This window comes from Macrotis lagotis, chromosome 3 (assembly GCF_037893015.1).
Source record: "Macrotis lagotis isolate mMagLag1 chromosome 3, bilby.v1.9.chrom.fasta, whole genome shotgun sequence".
NCBI lineage: Eukaryota > Metazoa > Chordata > Mammalia > Peramelemorphia > Peramelidae > Macrotis > Macrotis lagotis.
The window spans coordinates 236,263,086-236,290,466 of NC_133660.1; the positions used below are offsets into that span (position 1 = coordinate 236,263,086).

Genomic DNA, 27,381 nt, shown 5'->3' on the forward strand with positions numbered 1-27,381 from the left:
CCCTACAGTTTCTAAAAAGCATCTAAGGAGCTTTTTAAAGTGAGCAGGAGGGAAGAGAAAAGCAAGAAAGCCTGGGTTGGAGGGCTACCACTAGCCATGGCACAATGGACGTGCCATCTGAATTTGTTGAGTTCTCTCTACTTTAGTCACTGAATAATTACAAAGCAGCGACGCGAAGGAAGACCAATGAGTTTACATCTATGAGGCGTTCTGTAGCTGTAAAGCACCATACAGATCAACCGGCATCCTTACTTGTGCGCTTATTGGTTCTCTCGCTCAGGGCAGTTGCAATAACAGGGGAAAACCCCTAGAGACCCAACTGAAAAGCTGGCTGTGGGTCCTGAGTCCTCCCTTATGTCCCCCTTGGAGGAGGAAGAGAAGATGGGAAGGAAGGAAAAAAGACAAATAGCAATAAGGGTGACTTTACTAGAAGTCTCCCTTCAAGACGGTTTATTCCTTTGTTTCAACAAGTACAGAGGTAAGGCAGCTAGGTGGCACAGTGGATACAGCACCAACCCTGGAGTCAGGAGGACCTGAGTTCAAATGCGACCTCAGACACTTACTAATTTCCTAGCTGTGTGACCTTCAGCAAGTCACTTAACCCCATTGCCTTAAATAAATAAATAAAATAGCAACAATAATAATAACAACAACAACAATAATAATCATAATAATAAAACAAGTAACAAGGTGGTAGAAATTCTTAGGAGACAAACAATGCCGCAAGAGCCAAGAATAATCACCAGAAAAAGTGCTCCAAGCTGCCAGAGTACCCAGGCACTACCTGGGCTATTATTCTGGACATCCTGGATTTACCAGGAGGCCACACCTGCCCTGACCATCATGCAAGTACAAACTATACCTGTTAAAGTGCTTCCAAGGTAACACATGCTGGCTGATATGAAGGAAGCCATAGGGCCTGGTGAGCATCAAGGGGCTCAGATCTAAACTACTGGAGAGGTAGCTAAACAAACCTAAGTCTGAAGGACCCCTTCATTCCCCATTCCAGATTTTCCTGATATCTTGTAACATCATCATTCACCAAGTCTAAATTTTAAATGGAAGCATTTTAAATGGTCGTTTATTTCATCTCCGAGGTAGGTACTTCCATTGGAAAATGGATAAAAGCCTATGTAATATGAATGAGATAACAGAATGAAAATATAACATAAATAGAATTGTCATCCTGCATTCAGGTTTATATCTATTGAGTCTATCATGGAATTATGATTAGGTAACAGAAAAAATCCAAGTGTACAATGACACCTATAGCTTCATAATAAAATAAGTAAAAGTTGATGGGGCTTACCTGTTACATATGTGGCTACCAGAAGCTCTAAAGTGCTGAGGCAGATCTGGAGGACTAAGTGCATTCCCCAGAGATTTGTGTAAAGTAACACCTGGTTTAGTAAGAAAATCAGCAGGAAATCCTAGGGATGACCGGTTAACCAGGGAACCAGTGGACATTGACTCATGGCTAGGTGAACGCACAGGATTCAGGTTGGGTGAAGCACCTGAAAAAAAAATTAATTGTGTACTTCTTTTCTTTAAAGAAGCTAAAGCATCTTCAATGCAACCTGCTCCCAGTATCAGACACTGACATTAAACTTGGGGGCCCCTGGGAAATTCAGCAAAGTATGTTATTCTTCCCTTCTCAGCAACTGCTCCCTGGGCACCCAGAACAGGTAGAGATGAGGAGAAGACCAAAACCTACATCCCAGGGAGCTCATTCTGATGCATTTTTCATTCTGGTGTGGGCATTTCACATTTGCTCTGGTGCTAGATCAATTATTCACATAGCAAGTACCAAAGCCAAAGTCTATTTTTAAGGTCCCTTGAATAGAGATGGCAAGTCCTACACTGATACTAATTCACAATAAGATCTCTTTATTTTCCATTCCCCAACAATCTTCAGCATAGCATTAAGCCTCTTTCTTAAATAATCCAAACTGTTTACCCATCAAAAAGGATCCCTCAAAGTCTGCCCTAAGATTCTGGGGACAGTCTTTCTATTCAGCACAAGACATTGGAGCATGCTATTATCAGAGAAGTCCTAAGTTCCATTAACTGCCCAAAAGGGAATAGGAGACTTGACCATGACATTTTTGGAATTTAAATTAAATACCTTAAACTTTTATAGAAGTAGGGTGGGGCCAGGAAGAGAGGAGATGATTGTGGCTCCTCGCTTATGAGATCCTCCCAAGATTCACCCTCTTCCCCCCCCCAGGTCAACTGTGCTATCTCTTCATTCTAATAGGACAAAAGATACCAACTCTTCCAAACCCACCAATAAAATTAAACTGTAATGTAGATATGCTAAGTGATTATGAACCTGAAATATGTCCAGAGGGAGGGGAAGGGGATGCAGACCATCCTAGGCTGGTGTTTTACATGCTTTACCAGTTACATAATTAACTTGTAGTATGGAATAAATAACACAGAAAAGTTCTGAGAAGAGGGATAAAATGGAAGATCTGAAAACTCTTCTGGTTATTCTTAAATTGGATCTTCTGAATATGGCCTCATTATTTTACCTTTAGCCTTCTGAATTCCCATAAGATCAGACAAGTAACTATAATCCTAATAATACATTACAAAGTAAAATATGAAAGTCTGAACCGGTCAGAATTTTCCATCATTTATAAGTACTGCTTCCTTTCATTAAGGTATTTTTCTTTTAAGAATTTTTTTTGCAAAAAGTCTTTTAAATATTTCAATTCAGAGAAAAATACTCTCAACTGAAAAGGTTAGGTATAGGGATCAACCAGGGGAAAATAAGATTTTTCACTCTCCCATACAGAAGAGGGTGGCTATTACCTCTCTCTGGAGAATTCCCCTCAACCTTGTTCTCTCAAATACAGGATATTGCATTTCTAGAACATGCAACTTAGCAACTAATCCCCCGTGACCCAATGAAAAGCAATATAAGTTGCTGAATCAGATAGATTTTTGTGACAATATAAATTGAATAAAACAGGAAAGATGGCCTGAAACAAATCCCAGAAATATCATGTTTTCTAAGGATCCCTATATGTAAATCACAAAGACCAGTGTCTTACCAGATCTCAGAGGACTCTGATAGTCAGCCAAGGTTACTGAAGATGACCTTTGCTTTGGGAATGTAAATACATTTGAATCTGGAGATTCTAGGCTAAAAGAAGAATAAAAGTTAAGTACCTGCTTGAGCAGCAGTTGAACTAGATGAACTGTAAAATCTCTTGATACTTGTGATTCTAATATTTTTAACAGTCCTGGGGGTGGGGGGGGGGGAGATTAGGAGATGAGGAGACATACCCCCAGGCCCTCCCCTCAGTCTGGGCTTATCTTTTGTGTCCAAAGATTCAACTCCTAGGACCCTAAAGACTTACTAAGTGAAATGGCAATTAGTTAATGAAGTTAGGTTATGTCAATACAGGCATCAAGAGTCAACCTATCTTACCAAAGGATCCCCACTCACCTAGACACTAGCAGATGCCAAATGAAATATATCTGCTAACATAAAATCCAAATAAAAATTTATATAGTAGAGGGCAAAGGATAAGGGGATAATCTCCCCATGTACTCCATTTCAAAACTTACATAAAATCCATTATATTACCAGCAAATTATTGTCAGAAAGAGCTGTCACCAATCTGTGCTTGCATACTGTAATATTTTCATAAATCAGTAACTAGAAATAAACTCTTCAGAGAGCAAGTCATGAAGTATTAAACTCATTGGACTGGAATCAGAAGATCTGAATTAGATTTCCAGTTCTGCCAAGGACCAACTTGTGCATCCTAAGAAGCCAACATTATGGGGAAGGAGGCTACAGGCATCCAGGGGCACAATAGAGTCTTAAGTAACCAAACTCTGTACTCTCTGGGAGTCAGTTTTCCCACAAGGAAAAACTAAAGGACTCTCAAGAATCCTTCGGTCTCTAAATCCATATTTATAGCCCTAGGAACTTTCCTCTTTGGGTCCCAATTTTATTCCTTATATGCAAGGGGGGAGGGGAAGAGATAATCTCTAAAGTCCTTCATCCTCTTCACATTTTATGATTCTATAAAGTGCCATTGTTCTTCCTTGAGGATTCTGAGTTGTCAAATCACATATAGCTCATAAGATGGCTCCTTAAAAACATGTATTTTTTTTTGTTTTTCCATCACATTCATTTTCCTCTCTCCCCACACCACATCAAGCCTTCCCTCCTAACAAAGTTTAAAAAAAAAAAGTTCAGCACAGCCAACAGGCACATTTACCTCATAAAACAGTTTGTTTGATATTTCAAACAACACCCACACACACACACACACACTTCTCTGCCAGAGAGAGGTGAGTCTAATTTCTCATCTCTCCCCTAGGGTTTGCTCCAGTCAGTAGTCATGGCAGATAAGGGGGTTTTGGTTCTGCTACTTTACTCTGTATTAATTAGTTCTTTCCTACTATGAAAAAATGCTATTATATTTACATATATATGAAACCTTCCTTTTTCTCTTTGATTTCTTAAGCTACAGTGAGATTAGCAGAATTCTTCAGTACCCTTCCTCCTATTAAGATGGCAGCTAGGAGCTCTGGGTCTGTAATTGGGGGCCCTGGGAAAGTATACTCAATATTAGAGAAGGAGGCTAGGGATGAGGTATGCTCGGAAGGAGAGAAGTTTCTGCGACTCAAAGAAGATGGAAAGTGGGCCCAATCTCAGACACCAGTTGGCTGATCCTAGACAAGCAGCTTAACTTATATATGCCTCAGTTTCTTCATCTGTAAAATGGGGATAATCATTTTACCTCCCAAAGTTGTCAAGAGGATCAAATGAAATGATATCTGTAAAGTGCTTAGCACAGTGTCAAGTACATAGCAGGGCTTAATAAAGGATACTCTCTTCTTTCCTCTTCATTTACCAAGAGAAAACAGAGATGGGGTGGAAAAACCTATTTCCCATCAGAAGGAAGCAAAAGCACCAGACCAAAGGTTAAAGTTCATTTTGAGCAGTATGTGAAATGAATGTCGAAGGAATAGTGGTTGAGTGATGGTGATGGTGGTGGTGGAGGGGCTAGAAGTAGCTGAGAGGAATGAGAGTTATCCATCCTCCTACTTCTGCTCTTCCCCACCTGCTCCCCCTTCTTCTCCTCTTGCTTTTCCTCTTGCTTCTGCTCCTCCTTCACTTCTTTTTTTTTTTAGTTTAAGGCAACAGGGTTAAGTGACTTGCCCAAGGTCACACAGCCAGGTAATTATTAAGTGTCTGAGGCTGGATTTGAACTCAGGTCCTCCTCACTCCAGCCAGGGCCAGTGCTCTATACATTGTGCCACCTAGCCACCTATCTGTCCTTCCTTCCTTCACTTCTTGATCCTCCTCCTCCACTTCTTCCTCCTCTTCCTCCTCCTCCTCCTCTTCCTCCTCCTCCTGCTCCTCTTCTTCCTTCCCCCCCCTTGCTCTTCTTCCTCTTCCTTCCAGTTCAGCGAGTGTGTATGTGGGCTGAAGAAGGGGGAAGAAGATAAAAGCATATTCAGTATTAGAAAAGGAGGCTAGGGATGAGGTATGCTGGGAAGGAGAGAAGTTTCTGCTACTCAAGGAAGATGGAAAGTGTGTAAGGAAGAAGTCTAATAAGAAAGACAATTCATAAACAATTCATCAGGAGATCCATACAGTACACAATCAGCTAGGGAGAGAAAACAAGAGACCTAGAGAAAAGAAGGGTGAGACAGAAAGGGGTGGTCAAAAAGAAAGGAAATTTTCACCATGGCCTCCTCTGATTCTACATCACCAGGACTCAGAGATGAGGAAGAGAAGGGGTACGAGATAGAGGAGTGACTGTGGAAGTCCTCCAGTTCAAAATGTGCCTTGACTTTTTTCCCTTTAAACAGGAACAAGAGGCATGGAGTACAGGGGTCCCTGAGTGAAAGATTCTGTATACAAAGGTAAGGAAGCAAAGTTATTGGGAAGGAAATCTAGAGAGAATCAAAAGCCCTAGCACCTAGTCTTGAATCTCACACTTGGTCTCTTTTTGCAAAGTCCCCTCTCAGCTTCTTCACTTTCTGCTATGAAAAGGAGAGGGTTGAATTTAAATGATCTCTAAGGGAATTGTTTTTAAACACCTAAGGTGGAAATTCTGCAACTGTGTATGGATTGAGAATGCACCCAAAAAAATTTTTTTAAAGATTTCTAAGATTACTTCCAACTATAAAATTATAGGATTCTCTTTATGGTCACATGAAAAAAGTGTTTTGTTAAAAAGATTAAAATGATTTCTCTATAACAAAGAATCTTGTACAATAAAACAGACTTTGCACGAATCCTAGGCAATATTAACTATAAGAACATTTTCATGTTGATATTGAAAAGGCATCAATAATATTCAACCCTTGTGTCTGTTAAAAGGAAGAGGTCTAATAGGAAAGACAATTTACAAACAATTCGTATAAGTCCTAGGAAAAAAATAAGATTTTCCCTAATGTAGTAAATAGTATTTATTTAAATCCAAGAGTAAACAGTATATATAGTGAAAAAAATTGGATGCCTCTCCAATAAGATAAAGCAAGAAAAATCATCACTATTGTTTCACGAAATGATAAAAATGGTAACTAGAGTAGTAAGGCAAGAAAAAAGAAAGTGAAAAGCACAGGCAAAATAGAAACAAAATTATCATTTTATAGATGATACATGATGTACTAGAGAAGTCTAGGAATCAATTAAAATAAATTGAAACAATAGCCCCACCAAGGTTTGTGTGTGTGTGTGTGTGTGTGTATACATATATATAATATATGGGGATGCTGACAACTTTTGTATATGAATCTACAAAAGTCGTCAGCATCCCCATGCATGACAAACAAAATTCAAAAGGAAGATAAATTCCATTCAAAATAATTACAGAAGTTATAAAATATTTACCAAGAGACTATATTAATCTAAATATAAAATAAATACTAACTAAAAAACTGGAGAAACATTAATTATACATAAGTAGGTTGAGTTAACATAATAAAAATGAAATTAATTCTTAATTTATTTATTCAATGTTGAACAAATCAAACTTCCAAAAGAATACTTTATAGTTATAAAAAAAATAACAGGAGGAACAAAATGTAAAGAATCTCAAGGATAACAATGAAAAAAGTGGAATAGAAAGGGTGAGAGGAAGGTCCTCTTAGTAACTTACCAGACTTTAACTGTACCACAAAGTGATAATCACTAAAATGATTTAGTATTGGTTAAAAAAAGGAGAAAGCTTGATCAGTGGAACAGATGAAGTACCAGATTATACAAAAAGAAACAGATGCATAGTGTCTTTTAAACACAAAGGCAACAGTTACTGAGGGAAGGATTTTCTATTTGGTTTAAGTGCAATAATGTAATTATATAAAACAGTAATCTGCCAGAAAATATAGCTTTATACTAATACCTCAATTGATACATCAAGGTAAGCTCCAAATAGATACATGATCCAACTATAAAAGGGCATACTATTTTTTTAAAAATGAGAGAAGAAAGCAAGAAATTAATAAATAAAATAAGATAAAGGATTCATGACTAATCATTCAATAGAATAATGGCTAAAATGGACAGATTTGATTATATAAAATTTAAAAGATTTTGCACAAACAAATCTAAATCTAATACAGTTCATGCCCTTATTATCTCATACCTGGACTATTTACTGCAAGAGAATGCTGGTTGGTCTCCCTGTCACTAGTCTCTCCCTACTTTGCTATTAAAATGACCTTCCTAAAGCACAGGTCTAATTATGACACCACACTTTTCCCTCCTCAATAATTACTCTAGTGGCAAGTTCTCTGTTGTTCTCTCATATAATGTGCCACCTCCAGACTCTAAGCATCTTCCCTGACTGATCCCATGCTTTGAATGCCCTCCCTCCTCATCTCTGCCTCCTCCCACTTTCTTCAAGGACTCTTTCCCAAGCTTCATTAACCCTAAAGCCTTCCTTTTAAGAGCACCTACAGTTTTCTGTGATGTGCTTATGGAAGTAGATGTGTGCTTTGTCTGTACATCATTATTTTCCTGCTGTCTCTTCCACTGGATCATGAACTTCTTGAGAGAAGGAATTTTTCTGCCTTCCTTTTTGCCTTCTTATAGCACTTGGAACATGACTGAAATGGTAGGTGCATAAGAGTGTTAGATGACTAATTAATGTAGCAAAAATTAACTGGAAAAAATATTTGCTGCAAGTGTCTCTGAAAAAGTTCTCATCCCTAAGCTATCAAAGGTACCTCAAAAGCCTTTGTTGGAGTTTTATGCTAAGATTTTTGGGACACCCTATATAAGAAATGGATTCAAATTTAAAAGAATTAGACTACAATGGATCTAAGGTCAGGAGTTAGGAACAAGTGGTTTTCAAAAGGAAGAAATATAACACACATATGAACACTAAATGACTAATCAGAAAATTATTCAAATTATCCTAATTTGCATTAATATAATCTTAGAGAAATACAAATTAAAGCCACTTTGAGATTCTATATTACATGTATCAGGTTGACAATGATGGCAAATGTAGGAGAGGATGTAGGAAAAGAGGCACAGTTGGTGAAGCTAGGAATTGGTCCAGCTTTTCTACAGAGATCTTGAATCTTAGGCTCAGAAAATTATCAAACTGCTAGGCCTACATCTCAATTCAAAGGAAGAGAAAAAGGATCCATACTTTTACAAATACTAATAGCAACTCTTTTAATGGTAGTCAACAACTGGAAACTCCTTCTGGGGAATGGCTAAACAAATTACACTCAAAATATGATTGTAAAAAGATAAAACTATGGCATAAGAAAAGATGAAATGGCCAATTTCAAAAGAAATGGGAATAAACTCTAAGAACATACAGAGGGAAGAAAAAGAACTAAGACAACAATAATGTTATAGAAAAAAATAACTTTATACATTTGATAAACCATGAGTCCAAAAGAATGAAGGAAAACATAATACTTATCTCCTGAAAGAGATATAATGGCTAATGTGCCAGACTATGATGCTTATACTGAGGGTTTTATTTTAGGGGGTTTTCTTTTTTAATTACTAAATGGGAGTAAGGAAGGGAAGATTAATTTTTTAAGTTGATAACTTTTTTAAAATAGCTATATGTTTAAAAAGAGTATCTCTCATCCAACATATACTTGCCCTCACTAAGACCTAAGTCATTGTCGTCCCCCCCACCCCCACCCCACCCTAGTCACTGCATCCCTGGCCATTCTCTCCAATACTAGCTTTACCTTCACTTACCACCCTAGCATACTAGTACTGAAGGGAAAGTAGAAATACCCCTTGCTCCCCATTGCAACTTACAGACTAACCCACCAACAATCAGCAACCTCTCCTTCCTTGAATTTCCTATAATTTAAATTTTCCAATTAACCCAGATCACAGTGTCTGCTGTCTATCTTTTCTCAAGGAGCTCAGCACCTGAAACTTAAATGGGGGGATTTTAGCATTTCTATCTATGTTTCCTTAAACTCCCTAACTTTCCAGTTCCTCAGCCTCCTTGTATCCCATACCTATTCACCTCAACTTTGCTCTCAAATCCCTCATCCCACTCCTAGCAATGCTCATTCCTTGCCCAACCTCAGCCTTGTGTTTCTCCAATAATCCATAGAAAAGAAGAGGGAGAATATTTCAGGCAAGGAAGAAAAATGCTGATGTCAGAGCTATCAGAGACAAAGAAGAAGTAGACAGGATTGAAGAAGGCTGGGAGAGGGAGGACAATGCTATTTATGAAAGGAGGCTTTGAAAGACAAACAGAGGGTTGTAAATTTCTGACAAATGGCCAATCACGAAGCACAAATCACTTCCATGAGCTTAAGGGTAGCAGAGTCATTGTACAACCTATTTTTTTTAGTACAACCTAATTTTAACCAAGACAATTTAGCCTGAAAAACTGGAAGCTGGCTTTTATCCATTGAACTGTCATTGAAGAATCATCTGGAGGCCAGTTGGGGAGCTGGCCTTGGTTATTTGTCTCTCCTCTGCTTCACACTAATTCTGTGATCCAAAGCAAATCAATTAACTTCTGACTCCCTATCAGCTTATTTACATGGAGGGAAAGGAGCTTCCTCACCAGGACTGCCTATGCCAATGAAATCAAAGGGCTTAATGAAAAGGAGAATAAAAGTAAAAAGACAGTCAAGGTAAACGCAGTCAGTAGAGACTCTTGATCAGCAAAAAAACTTTTTCCTGGAAATGAATGGGAAACTTTCTGAACATCTGATATAATCTTTCTATTTTATCAATGAGGAAACCGAAGCCCAGAAAACTTCTAGAACCAATTATTAGCCCCTTTGAAGAGGTGAAGCTTGATCACTTACAAAATCCTAGCGTCTGGCATGCATGTGGAGGAGCCAGGCACATCACATTAATGTCACTGAACAGGGTGAGGAGGACCAGGATGCATTTTACCTTGGAGTACTTTGTTGTCGGAGAGGGAGTGTGCGTCTTCTGATACTGTACTCCCACCGTGAAGGAGACTGTTCAGGGGGTGGCAAGGGGAGACCTGAGCTTCTTGAGTTTCTCCTTAGTTGTAGCATCAGCAAATTATTTCTATTACTTGGTGTCTGTTGAATAATTAAACAACATTTAAAATAGGTCACACTGTATGGCATGTTTATTGGTACATCCATATATTTAGCATCTTTTTCAACAAGTGACAGAATAATTAAATCACCCTCTTTCCTAGAACTGAGTTATTCACAAGTATCACATTTTATTACATTCCATTTTGCTTCTACCCTTTAAAATAACTAGTATAGTAAACTTTGATCTGTAATCATTGAACAGGAAGCTCAATCAACTAGATGTTTGCTCAGTTTTTTGGAGAAGAAACAATCAACCAATCTAATAGGTGGGAACTGTTCTTAAAATGTCATTTCACAAGCAAATGTTGGTTCTAGTTCAGTCCAAACTCCAAATCTGAAATCCACTGGGAACTGAGAGTCTTCCCCATGAATCTCTCACTCCTCTGAACTCCAGCTTATCTCTTCCTTCACCTGCACAGCTTAGCCTGTATTATCTTTATTGGTGGACATATTCTCTCCAAAACCACGTGCTCTCTGAGAACAAAGATTAAATTGTGTTCTTCATGTCTCCACAATGTCCAGTTTAAATTTTTCAAATAACAGATACTGAATAAAGAGCTACTGAATGAATGTGAATGGTTATCATATTATCCCGGAGATCACAAGATTTAAAAATACTTTACAATCGTCAAAAGTTATGTTTTATATATGCATAAGTATGTATAAGTATATATACATGTATGTGTATATACATATGTATATATAATCTAAGTCTCTGTGATCTAGCTACTCATGCATAATTGCAATGTACTTCAGTTAATCACAAAACTGCACCAGATTATATTCCCCTCTCCCATTATCCTAGTGATCAGGAGTTGTTGACCTCCCCTGCAGTGACAGAATTCACAGATCTATTTATTTGTTTGTTTATTTATTTGTTTGTTTGGGTTTTTGCAAAGCAGTGGGGTTAAGTGGCTTGCCCAAGGCCACACAGCTAGGTAATTATTAAGTGTCTGAGACCTGATTTGAACTCAGGTACTCCTGACTCCAGGGCCAGTGCTATATCCACTGTACCACCTGGCCACCCCTCACAGATCTGTTTATGGGGAGCTTATTTACTTTAAATACCTGCTTGTGCTTTACTTCACAATTAAAATCTTCAAAATAACTCAAAACATTCCAGGACACAGAATCTATGAATTATTAAAAATTCAAAAGTATCTTTCCCTATAATAGTTCGCAACTTTGGCACAGAAGAAAAAAATAATAATGGAATTCTACAGAAACCTGTCAAGTAATTTTTTTTCTAAATTGGTTTTCAGTAAAGCATTAGACTTAGTAACCTTAAGGCATCCAATATATTAGACTGCTGTTTTCAATAGCAGAGGAATATCATAAAATCAATAAAAATGGAAGACAGAGTTCCACAGTCATCTCTAAGCTCATTGCACTACTCAAGCACAATTAAAATCACATTCCTCTTTCAGTCTATCCAGACTGTCTCTGATGGTAAGGTCATTTAATCTTGTCTACTTCTCCATACACATGACTAAGAACTTATTCAATATACTAGAAGGCTAGATTAAGTTTCTCTTTTCCTAAGCAGATCAATTCCATTGACACATTCACATAGGGATTATTTCCTATTCTGCATTTCATTTATGTTTTCCTTCTGTGAACTCTCCCTTATTTTTCAAACCCTCCTAAGAAACAGAGAAACCAAATCAAAACCTTTGAGGGAAAGCATAGCATAGCAGAGAAAGCATTGGGTTCTCCCACTAACTCATTTACAAATATAGTCTTACCTAATTCCTTATTCTTGTTAAGTTTGGATGTCCTTGTCTGCAAAAAGGGGTTGGACCAGACAGTCTCCAAGTCAAACATCCTCAAGTTCCTAATAATCTAATTTTAGCCTTGAATAATGTCTAGGACTTGAGTGAGATTCAAGTATCAGTTCTTGCTAAATGAATCTTGTGCTGAAATATGTCTAATGGTGATAAGGACATTTTCAGACCTGTTCACAGCAACAATGCTGTTTTTAGCCAACTTTGGGTATTCAAAAAAAGGAAAAAACTAAGGCAGGGATCCACTTCTGTAGTAGGCTTGTTTTCTGGTATATAAGAAGTAGTGGACACATGGGAATTTGCTTCTTGTCTTCCTTTTCCTTCACTCCAAGCTCCTGATCATTTACCATTTATCTTCTGAAGTAATGAATTGTAAATCTCTCCACTCTGAACTGCTACATAAAGCATTTCAGTTAATAAATTAAATTTATGAAGTTTTAATGAATGGATAAATAATATTACTAAGCATTTATTATGTACCAGGGACTGGGTATAAAAAAATAGGCAAAAGAAAGCCCCTCCCCTCAAGGAGCTTACAATTTAAGGGAGAAAGACAGTAAAGCATTATTTATAAACAAGCTTGTTGTTCTTCAGTTGCTTCAGTCAAATCCCACTCTTTGTCCCATTTGAGGCTTTCTTGGCAGAGATATGGAAGTGGTTTGCCATTTCCTTCTCCAGATTATTTTACAGATGAGGAAACTAAGGCAAACAGGATGAAGAGACTTGCCCAGAGTTTCAAAGCTACTAAGTATCTGAGGTCATATTTGAACTGAGATCTTCCTGACTCCAGGCCTAGTTCTTAATACACAGAAAATAATTGAGAGGAAAAGTACTAGAATTAAGAGGGGTTGGGAATGGATTCCTCTAGAAGATGGTATTTTAGTTGGGACTTAAAGGAAGTCTGGGAAACCAACAGGCCGAAAGAAGGAGGGAAAGCATTCTAGATTTGGACACAGTCAAAGCCAAAAGATGAAGGGTCCTGCTTGTGGGACAGCAAGGAAACCAGTGCCACTGGATCAAGGTCTAAGTGGCAGGAAATAAAATGTAAAAGGATTGTAAAGGGAAGTCAGACTGGCCGTAGGAAGGCTGTTGATCCTGGAAGCAATGGGGAATCTCTGGAGTTTACTGAGTCAAGGGTGGCAACGTCAAGAGATGCATTTGAGGAAAATTACTCAAGGAGCAGAATAGAGGATTGACTGCAAAGAGAAGAGACCAGAGAAGGCCCTGGCATAATGAGTCTAATCTATCTCCTTGCTTACAAGAGGTTTCCCTCACTTTGAAATTAAACTTGTTTAATTCCTGACTCTCCTATCTGGCTGGTTCTATTCAGTTCTGGCCCATCCATAATAGAGGCTAGTTTGATTCAACTGACATTATCAAAGTAAAAACAGACTAATGAAAAACCAGTAAAGTCATAGAAAGATACCAGGGTAACAAACCCTTGTTATCAACCATTTCTATCTCCCATCCCACTAGACTAAAACTAGATATCATTTTCCTAGTTATATGACAATGACAAGAAAAGTTGCTAACGTATTATTGGTGCAATAAATTAAGTCTATGTAGGCAGATCATTACCTGTCTCAATAAAAGGATGAAGAAAAATCAAACTGAGATTTCTAATTCCGCTTGACTCCATCCTAATTTCAAATCTGTGCTTTGGACCCCCTTCTCCCACTGCGGCCTTCCAGGGAGAAGAGGGTCTCCTCTTCCATCTCACTACCATCAATATCAAATCTCAACCAGGCAAGTCAGATTAGCTAGAGAAGCAAGCTTTTTTTTTTCTGAGAAAGAAAGGGTGGCACATGCCAGGAGAATCAAACCACCTACAACCTCATAAAGTCAATCAATAATCCTATGACAAGTCTCCTGCCTTGGCCTGCTCCAGTCCAGTCACCCAGTCATCTTCCAAGGCAGCATCCCAAATTCCTGGCAGACCCCTTTGTAGTGTTTCAACCATAGCTCCTAAAGAACCAAAACACAAAATCCTCTGTGCTTTGTCTTTCGCACACCGAGATTCATGACACTCATGATGCATGGCCATCCACTCTGTTGCTGCACTCTTGCTCCATTGAGTCTTTCTCTTTGCCTGGCACAGAAACTGTCTCTAATGCTGTCTCCTTGTACCCGAGAGAGAGCTGCTCAAGAGCAGGAATTTTCTGTCTTTTCCATTTGAACCCTTAGCACTTAGCACCACGTCTTGCTCGTACTCAAGGCTTCATTGATAATTTTTCATTCCTTCTTCTCTAACAATTCATCCCTTTCTTCACCAGCCAGATGATGGCAGATGCCCAGGTGGATTCTAGAGTCCTAGTGCCCCTCTGATGAGGCAGCTGTACAATGCCACCATACAAGAGCTGCCCAGAGCAGGTGGAGGAGAAAGAACAATGGACTGGAAAACAGCAATTCTGAGTCAAAACCCAACTCTATCACTGCCCCCTAGTAGAGGGGTCATCTGTAAAAGGAAAATTTTGGATGGGTCTTCTCCAAAACGAGGTGTAGAATATGTCATCTCTAAACATCTCATTAGGCTCTAAAATCCAGGGATTCTGTACTTTTGTGGTGCTTTTTTTTTCTATTTAATTCTTTCTCTAAGAAGCTGACTGCTCTTCCAAAGGGAGCACAAGCCTCGGAAAAGTTCCTCCATCTCTCTAGGACCCTGTGCCTTTCTTTGTTAGATGAGACAGCCTCTCAGGGCCCTTCTGGCTCTAGTCCTATGATCTTATGAATGTAGAGAAGCAACATAACATATTGGACAGAGCTGCCTTAAGGAAGACTTAAGACTGGGGTCTGCTGAGGGACCCTGCACTAGTCATTTCCTGCTCACGGCCACTCTCTTAAGTCAACTGTAAAGTGGTCAAGAAACTGCCACCTGTACTGGTAGAGTTTTCTCCACCTAAGCATTCTCTGGAAGACTAAAACTATAAGACCAAGTCCTATGCCCTTAGAAGAGGGGCACTACACCATTCCAGGCTCTAAACTAAACTAAAATAAAACCAAGTCTATAACAGGAGATAGGAAAGGTCAAACAAGGGACCTGAGAGGAAATTCAATACACTGGGATCTCTTCTAGCTGGAGGGATTGGGGATGCCTCATAAAGGAAAAGCAACCAATATCAGGCCAGAAAGGAAGGAAACTATTTCAAGAGTTGAAAAGAGCTTTAAGAATGAAAGACCAACAAACTCCCAGAAGCAGGATAGCAAAGGGCAAGAGTTGGGATCAGCCCACAGTCAGAACCCCAAGAGCATTAAAGGAGCTTGGGTTACATGAGGCTGAAAAGAGAAGGGGAGCCAGAACTAAGTAATCAGTGTTTTAATCTGAAAACAATAAGGATAGAAGTAAAGCTTCTGAGCAGAGGAACAATGATATCAGACTTGTCCATTAGGAAGATTATTTTGTGAGAATTTATAGAATGAAGGAAGGAAGAGTGCTCCTACAAAGTAAAGGTCGTATTTTTGAAAGTAAAACTTAATTTGAAGTCAGCATGTTTTATATAAACACACACATTACACACATGTATGTATGTATGTATGTATGTATGCTTATATGTAAATGCAAATGGGAATTAAAATCTCAAAAGGCAAGGCACTGGTTAATCTTGTTTTAAAAAATAACTCACAAAGAAATGAGATTTTGGAAGAGACAGATTATTTTCTATATTGAATGATGAAAAAACTAAAATGACAGGATCTCAGATTCTGACCCTGAGACCAATCCAATCCAATCCCTTCATTTTACAGATAAGGAAAGTGAGGCCCAGAGAGGTTAAATGACTCACTTAAGGTCTCATAACTAGTAAGTGTCTGAGGCAGGATTTGAACCCACAACCTCCTGAATTTCAAGGTCAGCACTCTACTCATTACATCACGCTGCCTCTTCAGGACAAGTTTTAAATCATCGCAATTGCCAAAGAATATAAGCAGAGGAAAACTGGGACCAAAAGGACAATAAATTGAGAAAAAACCTTGGCAAATTATCTTTCATGAGATTCAGAAAATTATTCCCTTTAGGTTTTCCAAATACACACACACATGCATGCACGCACATGCACATGCACACACACATACATGCATGTATGTATGCAAGCACATAATTCTAAAAAGCAGTGCTAAACTTTAGTTTCTACAAGATCAGCCTGGAAGCTACACAAACAATAACAGTTATGATGGAAGCCATGAATGCCAAGTTTAATATCACTAGATCAGGAACATATTTAATTCTACCATCAGGTACACAAGAAATTATCTAGTATTGATATATGAGAAAAATGCAAATCAGAAATATCTCTGCAAAGATCAAGAAGATTCCATCTAATATAAATGAGTCCTTGCAAATAATTCTATTTTGAACAAGACTGTAAAGACAGTTTTAAATCAGAAAATCGTATTAAGAAGTCATTTTTAAGGCTAACAGTTTTCTGACCTTGTTAGATTTTGTGTCTTTTTCATCTGGGTCCTCTATTTCACAGCAAGGGTTAAACCCAGAAAACAGTGGGAATGTGTTGATATTTGGCCTACATGATTTGGAGAAAGCACCCATCAAACTATCCATGCTTCGAAGAGAAGTCATCGCATGAGGGGGGAGAGTTGGATCCATCATTAGTTCTGTCACCATTTGTCGAGCCTCATTAAGCATGGAAAGATCAACATCAGTTCCTCGTGAAGCATTCTTTAAAAAAAAAAAGAAAAGAAAAATGCTTAAAATTATATTAATCCTTTAATTTAATTACATAGATAAATTCAAATTAACAAAATTTTTCTATAATAAACCATAGAAGATAAAGTAAAATCTCATTATATTAAGTCACATTAAAATGCACAGTTCCTATAATTTTAGGGTCATATACATTACTCTTCTTGAGGGAAAAGTTGGGGTGGGGATGCCATAACTCAAGATTTCATTCATATAATCTCTAAAATGTAATTAAAAATCTGATCTCAACCTGAAGCATAAATCCTGTCTATGACATGTCTGAAAAATGATTATAGAGTTTAGATCAAGCATTTAATATATTCAGAAGTAGTTCATTCCATTTGTGGTTAGTTAAACTAGCTAAAGATACATCATATTGGGGCAGCTAGGTGATGCAGTGGATAGAGCACCGGCCCTGGAGTCAGGAGCACCTCAGTTCAAATTCAGCCACAGACACTTAATAATTATCTAGCTGTGTGACCTTGGGCAAGGCACTACCTTACAAAAGCAAAAACAAACAAAAAAAAGATACATCACATCACATGATCTAACTCATATTCCTAACAAGGTTCTCCACTTCCCATTTGATAATTTACAATGATTATAAGTTGAGATTTCTGAATCTTAAATTCAGAATTCACAGCATCCAGATATCAGTGTTAAGGTTTTAATCTTTCAATTAAGATTGAATTTTAAGAAAGATTGAATTAATATAAAAATGAAAAAGGGACAAACCATAAGATTATCATTTATCCTAATGAAAAGTTGAGAAAATAATGCTTAGCCTCAGAGTCAAGCAGTCTGTTTTAATTACTCCAAAAATAATACTGATAGATGCATTAATGTGCCTTAAGAAAACTGAGTTTTGTGAGAAAATTAAAAAAACAGTGTTCACAATTCAAAACTACTTGCATGGTATCAATAAAGTCAAAATCAATAAAAAATGAAGCAGACTGCAACATGGAAACATACTGAAACTTTATAAATCTCAAATCTAACATGGCCTACAGCACAAAATGTCTGCCAGGTTTTGACAGAGAAAATGGCAAGAGGCTAGAAATGGGCTTAGGATGAACAGATGATTAATATGAAAATACAACCAGAAAATGGATGTTTCTATAACTATATTAAAACCAAATACTAATCAGGGAATAAGTCTTGAGGGGGAAAGGTATGGAAACAAGAAAAGTACAGTGCTCAAGGTCATTTATTTTTTAACTGAGATGAATTCACAAACTCAGCTGTAATTAATGACTTCAAGAGGCATTTTTAGAATAGACTTTTCTTGTTTAGGAACACACCAAGCATATTGGAATTAATCTCTGATGACTCCCGTTGCCATCATTTCCCATCATGATGATCACGAGAGGCTCTGCAGGAACTGAAAGCCCACCCCCAGGTCTCTTCACCTCATGGGGCTAGAGCCCTGACATCACTCTCTGAGCAGGGGTCTGGATTACAGTCCCTCCTTCTGAATCCATTGCTAAGCTATTCTGCAAAAGATTGATACAGTAAAACACAGTGGAAGAGCTACAGAGAGTAAGCGGCTTATCAAAATTTCAGAGAGACACTGATCAATGTTACTAACTTCCTCTGGAAACCAATAGCATGGGATAGAGCTAGATCTGAGTTCATTGAGCAACTGATAATATTGTCACTTCAGAACTGTCTAATCTTCTCTATCTACTGACCTCATCTATCCTTCTTGCTCTCTCTTCTTATTACCTTTCTCCCACTATCTGCTCACATTTCCTCTCTCCTATTTTAGGAGAGCAATTTCTCCTGATGTTCTTTTTCTCCTCTTTCCCCTCTGACTCTCAAATTTCCCCCTCTTCCTTGTCTGTCTCTTTTTCTTCCCCTCCCCAGTGTGTCTCTTTCCTTTTACTGTTTCATTCTTTCACTCCAAAGGTCCATAATTAAATCTCTTTAAGTACACTCTCCATCACACAAGACCACTGAAACTCCAACCCAAACCATTTAGTGTTCAATGTTCTAGCCAGTAGCTTCTCTGTAGCTGAACAAACTGTCCTAGGAGGAAGTTGCCTCTAGAAATAGTACTAGTTGCCTTTATAATAGTACTAGAAACCTTTCCAGTATTATGGAAGCTGCCAAAAGTTAAACTCTTGTCAGTCTAGGCTCTAAGGACCTAGGGTCATTGCTAGCTACACAAGGTGAGGTAGCATAAAAAGACTTTGATAGCCCAGTTATGTTTGTAAGGGGGAAAACTCCATCTCTTTCTCCTCCAGGTCCATGAGGGGTCTTGTAGCCTAGATATTGTATTGGCAGCCAGAAACAGGACATCAACATTCTGGCTCCTCAAAATAAGAACTAGTACAAGCTTTTCCTTTTAACCAGGCTGTCTACTCTACACTCCCTTTTACCTAGGGTGGATCTTCAATTTCTCTCCCAAACTTCTGGTTATCTAATATTTGTTACTCATGGATACATGTGATCTCTATTTCTCCCTTCAAAACAAACTTTTATCCATCTTCGTTTTCTCTCTATCCAAATGGGCTGTTTCAAAAACTTTTTTTGCCCTGATTTTCTTTCCAGAATATCCTTTCCTATTTTATTGAAGTAATCGAGACCCCTTCTCTCCTCTACTATATTTTCTTGCTCAATCTTACAGAAATACTTGTTTCTGAGTTGGAATATTGCTCTGGGGTAGAAAATGGGGAGCTGGTTGATTTAAAAAAAACATGAAAAGATTTGAACTTATGAGGATAATGCTAAGATGCTATCAACCTTCAGAGAAACAGATGGAAATAAGCATGGTACATCTTACATATATCTGTATGAGAATATATATATATGTGTGTGTATGCTTATAAATATCTCTTTATATATGTGGATAAATATACATATATATATTTACACTTAATTTTAGTTTTCTTAGAGGGGGAGGGGATAAAGCAAACCTTGCACAGCAGAGAATAAAAGAAAACATACTAAGAAGCAAAGAAAAGCTGGGCAAGTTTGAAAACAATGTGTAGTATTTATTATTTAGGTTTTCTAGAAATTGAAATTTATTTTTATATTCAATCTTCTCTTATGCTCCATTGTGTACATGACAAGTTTTTTTCTTTTCTCATTTTGTATTTAAATTAATTTTTAATTAAATTAAATTTAAATTTAAAATAAATTTTAAAACTTAAAAAAAAAGGACCCTTCTTGCCAAAACTAATCTCTTTATTTACCCATTCATTCTCTGGTTTTTTCCCTAATGCCTTCAAAAATGTAGAGGTTTTTTCCTAGTCTTAAAAACTCTGTTATCTTCTTAGAATGTCAATTCCTTTTTTCAGTCAGCTCCTAGAAAAGCCATCTAAACACCTCTCCACTTTCTCACTTCTCAATGCAACATGATTTCCTACTGGAATACCACACTAAAAGGGCTCTTCAAGAGGTTAACTACTATTTCAAACTGCTAAGCTGACTTTTCTCATCAGTGTATCAAAAACTATTAACAACTCTCTTCCCAGATACCGTTATTCCCTAGCCTTAAAATTATCTCCTCTATGTAGATGATCCTCAAATCTATAGATTCAACTTTAGTCTCTATCTTGAGCTACTACTGTCCTACACTGCCACATTAGCTTCCTTTTGGACATCTCAAACTGAATGTTCTACAGGCATCTCAAACTCAGCATGTCCAAAAGTAAACTCATTATCTCTCTGTAAATCTGCCCCTCCTCCTCTTCCAAAATTCCCTATTGCTATCAAGGGCACTATCATCCTTCTTGTTACTTGAACCATCAACTTTGAGGTCATCCTTAACTTCTCATTCACACTCACTCCACATATTTAATCAGTTGCTAAACTTGTCTTTTCTACCTTTACATCTCTCTTTTCACATAGCAGTTATCCTGACACAGGTCTTCTCTCAGCTGCATTATGAAAATAGCCTTCTAACTGCAATCTCTGCCTCAACATTCTCTCCAGTCCAATTCAGCCTTCACACAGTGGTCAAAGTGATTTTTCTAAAGTTCTAAGTCTAATAATTCCTCTCTTTTCCCTCTATGATCAAACAGATACATAAACTCCTCTGTTTGGTATGTAAGAAAGGCTATCAATGAGATAACACATGTAAAGTACATTGCCAATTATATACACATTAGCTATTATCATTACTGACAATAACCTGATTCTTTCCTACCTCTCCAGTCTTCTACTTCACTGTCTTCTACAAAATCTACAACCCAGCTTCACTCATCTTTGCTCCCATCCTCACTCATGATCCTCTATCTCTTATCTCCAGATCTTTGTACTCCTATTCCTTGTACTTAGGAAGCCCTCTCTCCTTACTTCTACTTCTTAGTTTCCTAGCATGCTTCAAGACTCAGTTAAAATTCCGCCTTCTTTCAGAGGCATTTCCCAGGAAATATCCCATTCTGGTTGCTAATGCTTGCCCTTCTAAGATCATCTTCCATCTACTCAGTATTCTTCAGTGTTCCTGGTTTTCTCCTCTTCTTTGAAGGGTAACTACTTGAGAACTGATACTGTTTTGCCTTTCTTTGTATTCCCAATACTTAGCACAGTTCTTAGAACACAGCAAGTACTAAATAAATGCTTGTTGAATGACTGACAGTAATAATCTTGATTCTCCTCCTACCTATTAAATGACTCCTTTTCAGTTTTATTTATTGAACCATCATCCTCTCCCCAATTCCTAAAGGCAAACTTCCCCCAAGGTTCTGTCCATGGCCCTCTTCCCTTCTCTCTCTACATTGTCTCTCTGTGGTCTCATCAGTTCCCCATAAGTTAAACTACTCTCTCTAAACTATTAATTTCCCAAGTCTCTATATCCAATCTTGATCTCTCACCTGAATTTTAATCTCACATTTCTCAGACACAAAATATCCAAACCACAATTATCTTTCCTTCCCCCAAAAACGTGCCCTTCCTTCAAATTTTCATATTTCTGCTGAGGGTAGCACCATCATCCTTCTAGTCCTTAGGGTTGCAACCCTGAAATCATCTTCAATCTCTCACCATCCATCCAAGCCCAGACTCTACAAGCTGGAAAGCCTTGTCATTTGCCTGCCAAACATATCTCCTATCTGGCGCTACTTCTCCATTCATACAGCTACCATTTTAGTTGAATCTTCCTCAGTTCTCACCTGCACAACTACAAAATCCTCCTAACTTGTCCTTCGATTTCCTCAGCTGTCAAAATAATCTTCCAACAACATGGGTATGACCAACATCACTCCCCAGTTCAGAGTTCTATCAACTCAACTAGAAAATACAAACTTCCTAGTCTTCAAGTCCTTCACAATCTTGCTGCAGGTTTATTTCTTTTTATCTCCCTCACACACTTACCTTCAAGCTGACTGATCTACTTACTCTTTGTCATACAACATCCTATCTTCTGGTTCTCTGGTATTCCCTTCTTAGCCAAACCTCTTCAAATTCCCTCTAACTAAATGCCTTTAACCTTCTCCTTGTTAGTACTTTCTTCCCCCTCAAATTATATTTCATATACATATCTCTTTTTCATGTATCTTCCAGGAGAATCTAAGCTCCTTATATTTTGGCTTTGTATTCATAGTGCCTTTATACACATTTATGGAACAGGAACCTCATCTAACTAGTTCCTGCACTAATAATCTGTCCCTATTTATCTCAGATCTCCCTGCTTGGTGACCTATTCTACTGCTGTCTAGCCATTTTTGGTTTAAGAGCTTCAGTATCTCTAAGGCTAGCTGGCATCATTCAAATTGTCCTTAAACGACTGCTTCCTAAAGTCCTAGCTCCAGCTCCAAATGCCACCACGATTCCCATAGTGCTTACCCAGGTAATAAACCTGGCTTCCTTGATTCCAATTTTCAAGCTCAAAATCATTTCTCCTTTCTCTGATCTCTAACAGGATGACAATACTTGCCACATGATATTTGTTATCCTTGAAATTTGCGTGTGTTTTAACTTCCCTACTAGATTACAAAATGGAAGGTGGGGAGGGGAAAAGGAGGAGCTGGGCATATCTATTTTATTTTCATCACTGAAAGGTGCTGACAGTTGGAACATAATTGGTACTTGAATGTGTGACTCAAAACTTACTTTAATATTTGTATTCATAATGAATAAAATTTTGTGCTTCTTTTTCTTGATTTTAAAAATAGAAGGGAATTCATTTAGGTGCACTAAATTGGTTTTTCTCATTGTCAGTAGTCCTCAATAAAAGGTTGTCCTTGTACTACTCTAAGTTGAAATCTAATATAAGTTCAGATTATCCCATGAAAACTATGTTTTTTTAAACCACAGAATTTTAGAAATGGAAAAGACTTCGGTAGACATCTAATCTAACTCATACCCAAAAAGGAATCCCCACTAAAACATACCCGACAAGAGGTCATCCAGCCTCTTGCTTGAAGAATTATTTTTAAATGAGCTTTTTTGGGGGATCACTTGCCTCTTTTTCCTACAAGTGGAATTCAGAAAAAAGATCCATTTAATTGCAGGTTCTAGTTAGTTAGATTCCAGATTATCAAGTTCTTACTATAGGAAGTTCTGATTCTAAATTTAATTTAAGTTTCTCACAAATATCACTCTTCCTTAGTGCTAATATACCCACTTACCTGATAATGAGATTTAGACCATTGCTTCAAGTCCCAATCCCAAAGAATCATCTGGAAAACAAAAGAGAAAAATAAATTTTATTCAGTTACAAATTAACAGAAACTAAGACTATAAAGTCAAAGTTTAGCTTTTTCAGTGCTACTTTAAAAAACTGATATTTGGGAGTAGAAGCAAAAAAGATTACAGGTAAGATAATCTTTTCGTTAAATACATGAAAGACTGAAGAGAATTACAGAAAAAGCAAACTAATCAGCAAATTGAAAAGTAGTTACAGTCTAAGAAGGGTTAAGTAGAATAGCAAAATTCATACCATTGTTATAAACAAAAAAACACTACCAGCAAAAAAGAAAATACCAACTGGTTAACATTTTTTGCCAGAGGGTGGTGCTGCTTCCCTATGATATTTACGGTGTTGCTATTTAAAAAAAAAAAAACAGCCCCTACTTAAACTGTACATTATTTCCTGTGGTTAGATTGAGTATAAATGAGTAATTTTCATTCCTACTGTATGTTCAATTACTTCTTGATTCTCCATATATGAAGGATTTACGAAAGCTTTTCCTTCTTCAGTTGATCCCCTCAATATACTTACAAATCTGCTTCTCCATCCTACTCATTTATACTCAAGGAAAGAAAAGAAGCCTTAGAGAATTTTATTTGTGTGACCCACTTTTTTAAAACGGCTCTTTTCCATAAAGCAAGACTGAGCTACCAAAATGGAGAGATCTGTAGGACTTGGAATTAGGAAGACCCTGGTTTAAATCTCAGCTCTGACCCAGTTACTAGTTGCGTGATCAAAGCAAACCATTTAACCTTACCTGAGTTACAGACAATACTCTAAGACTCTAAGTTATGGATGACTTGTGATCTGCATTAGAAAAAGGAATTCCTAGACTATAATGAAAATCATGATCCTTAACATATTGACAAATAGTAACCATATCTCTTTTGGTGTTCATTGGAAAAGTGCTGCTAAAAAGTGAAACCATGCTGCTAAAAAGGGCCTAAAAATCATCTAGACCAGGGGTGTCAAACTCAGATAGAAAAAAGGAATCAATAAATTGTACATAAGGATCCTGGCAGTTGCATATTGACTTGGAAACCACTTATTAGCATTATCTACATTCTATTCTATTTGTATATTGCCCAATTACATTTTAATCTGGTTTAATCTGGCTGCCTGCACAGAATGATGGGTGTAATGTTTGATCCCTTGAGCTGGGCCAGTCCCCTCTTTTTACAGATGAGAGGTGACATAATTTGCCCACAGCACTGGTTACAAAATGTGGGTTCCAAAACAAATCTTCTTTCCTAAATTCCATTTTTTTATTGATATCACACTATCTCTGTGTTAATTTAATATGTTCTATAATATCCTAGAATGTGTCATGATTAACATAGTGATGAAATTTGGTGGGGTGAATGAAACATTCTAACATGAAGATCAGCATGTGTTAGTTAAATAGGGCATAGCCTATCTGATTTTTGCAAGATAAATTAGTTCTAAGAAATTTCCTTTTTCATCATTGTTCCTTTCTACTTCAATTGAGAATATTGGAAAAGGTTCACAAAGACAGGGCCTAGGTAAATCTCAATTTGTAAGGGAATCCCAAGAGGCAAAGACCAGTGCTCTGCACAGAGAAGGCTCTCAACAAAGGAGTGTAATTGGAATTGATTGTGCTAACTCACAGGTAGAGAGGAGCAAATTAATATCAAAAGCACATTTTTTAAAAAGACTATCATTCAAGGGGCAGCTAGGTGGCATAGTGGATAAAGCACCAGCCCTGGAGTCCAGAGTACCTGGGCTCAAATCCGGTCTCAGATACTTAATAATTACCTAGCTGTGTGGCCTTGGGCAAGCCACTTAACCCCTTTGCCTTGCCAAAAAAAAAAAAAAAAAAAACTTAAAAAAAAGGCTGTCATTCAGACCTTTTTTTTTATCTTTAACACTATAAAAATGAAAAGGAGGGAATAGATTTGTTTACCATGATACTTTAAATGAAATGCTGGGAGTCCTGATCAGCTTCAAAATAAAATTCAATTGTAGAGTATTTACCCTTGAATAAAGCTGTAGTAATTCTTTCTCATATGAATTACTCCTTAATTTTTCTACTGCCCCTGAAAACTAAAACATCATTTCTATGCCAGTCTACATAATCCCCAGAAGAAAGTCCACATGTATGTGTGTACGCACATGTATGTGTATGTACACGCGTACATATATGTGTGTGCATGTGTGTATGTGTGTGCAAAGAATTCTGAATGGTGATGGTGTGCAAGGTCTTATGGGAGATGCTAGGGATAAAAGCCAAAGGCAAAAAAGGAAGTCAATGGCTTTTCTCAACAAACTTCTATACAATTTGGAGGAAATTCAGGTTTGGGTTATATGTATATACAAATATATATATATATATATATATATATATATATATATATATATATATATACACACACACAAAATATATTCAAAGGAGATAAAAAGGAGAGCATGAACAAATGGGAAAAAGGGTCTCTTGAAGTAAATAGATGAACAATAAGGGGAAAATATCAGAAAATGTTAAAAATACTCAGAAAAAAACAACTTTAGAAGAAAACAGAAATAGGGTCATTTATTCACTACAGTACTAAATTTAGCATACAATTTAAAAAATAAATTGTATTTAACAGTTCACAATTACATATAAAATCATCCTTTTTGTTCTTTGTAAAATGAAATGTATATTGATTAAATTCATAACGAAAAAGAAAATTTAAATAAAAAAGCTTGGAATTCTTCTAGGTGAAAGGAAGGGAAAGTATTTCAGACATGAGGGAAGAGTCTGGATGAAGGCACAGGTACAAGAGACAAAATGTCATGTATGGGAAACAGGCAAGTTTGTCTGGGACACAGACCATGTGAGAAAAGTTAATATGAGATCAGCTGGGAAAGACAGATTAAAGTCCAATTGTGAATGGTTTGAAATGACAGGAGTTTTATAGTTCTATGCTATCTTAAAGATATGAGGAGCCACTGGACGTAAGAAGGTAAATGACAAGGACAAAACCCACAGTATAGGACAAACAATCTGACTTCTATATGAAGGATGAAATAGAAAGGGCAGAGACTGGAGGCAGGGAGACCAAATTAGGAGGCTTCTCTAAGCCCAGATATGAGATGATGAGGAAGTGATCTAGGCTAATGGCCATGTGAGAACAAAGAAGAATTTAAAAAAGATTGTTGAGATAAGTAATAAGAATGCCAAAAGATTGGATGTAAATAAATGAAGAATTGAGGATTAATCTAAGATTCAAACCTCAGTGATGGGAAGGGTGATGGAATCCTCAATAGAAAAAAAGAAGGAAGGAAGAAGAATGAATTTTGAAAAATAATGAGTTTTGTTTTGCATGTCCATCAATCACCAATAAGTATCTATTAAGTCACTCCTCTAGGTCAGGCACTATGTTCAAAATTATGTTCTTCATGTGTGACTTTAAAATGCATGTTATTTACCTTTAGAAAGAGGTGTCAATTGAAATTCCTTAAGAAAAGTGAATTAAATCATGAAAGATTTTGTTAAATGAAATTTTACAGTATTAAAAAATTTACTGTGGAACACTGGGAACTAACTCATGAGATTAGCAGTAGGCCAGTGCCAGATTTCTTGTTACAGATTTTTTAGAGTTTAGAGACAGTACATGACTTTTGTGATAGTGATGCTACCAATTCTATTTTTACATAGCAATGGACTTTTCCTATCTTTTAATTCACATATACCTGGCATTAGTCCCAAT

At 37.2% G+C, this 27,381-nt stretch overlaps 1 protein-coding gene across 1 annotated transcript in view; it reads right to left on the reverse strand.

Moving 5' to 3' along the window:
- The window catches only part of PDE3B (phosphodiesterase 3B), a 180,683-nt gene that overhangs the window by 46,939 nt on the left and 106,363 nt on the right, over positions 1-27,381 (reverse strand). The window contains exons 2-6 of the mRNA XM_074230219.1: positions 23,610-23,660; positions 16,765-17,010; positions 10,382-10,536; positions 3,060-3,151; positions 1,310-1,514 (exon numbers count right to left, since the gene is read on the reverse strand). Coding sequence (XP_074086320.1) covers positions 1,310-1,514; positions 3,060-3,151; positions 10,382-10,536; positions 16,765-17,010; positions 23,610-23,660 — 749 coding nt within the window. The remainder of the gene's footprint in view (positions 1-1,309; positions 1,515-3,059; positions 3,152-10,381; positions 10,537-16,764; positions 17,011-23,609; positions 23,661-27,381) is intronic.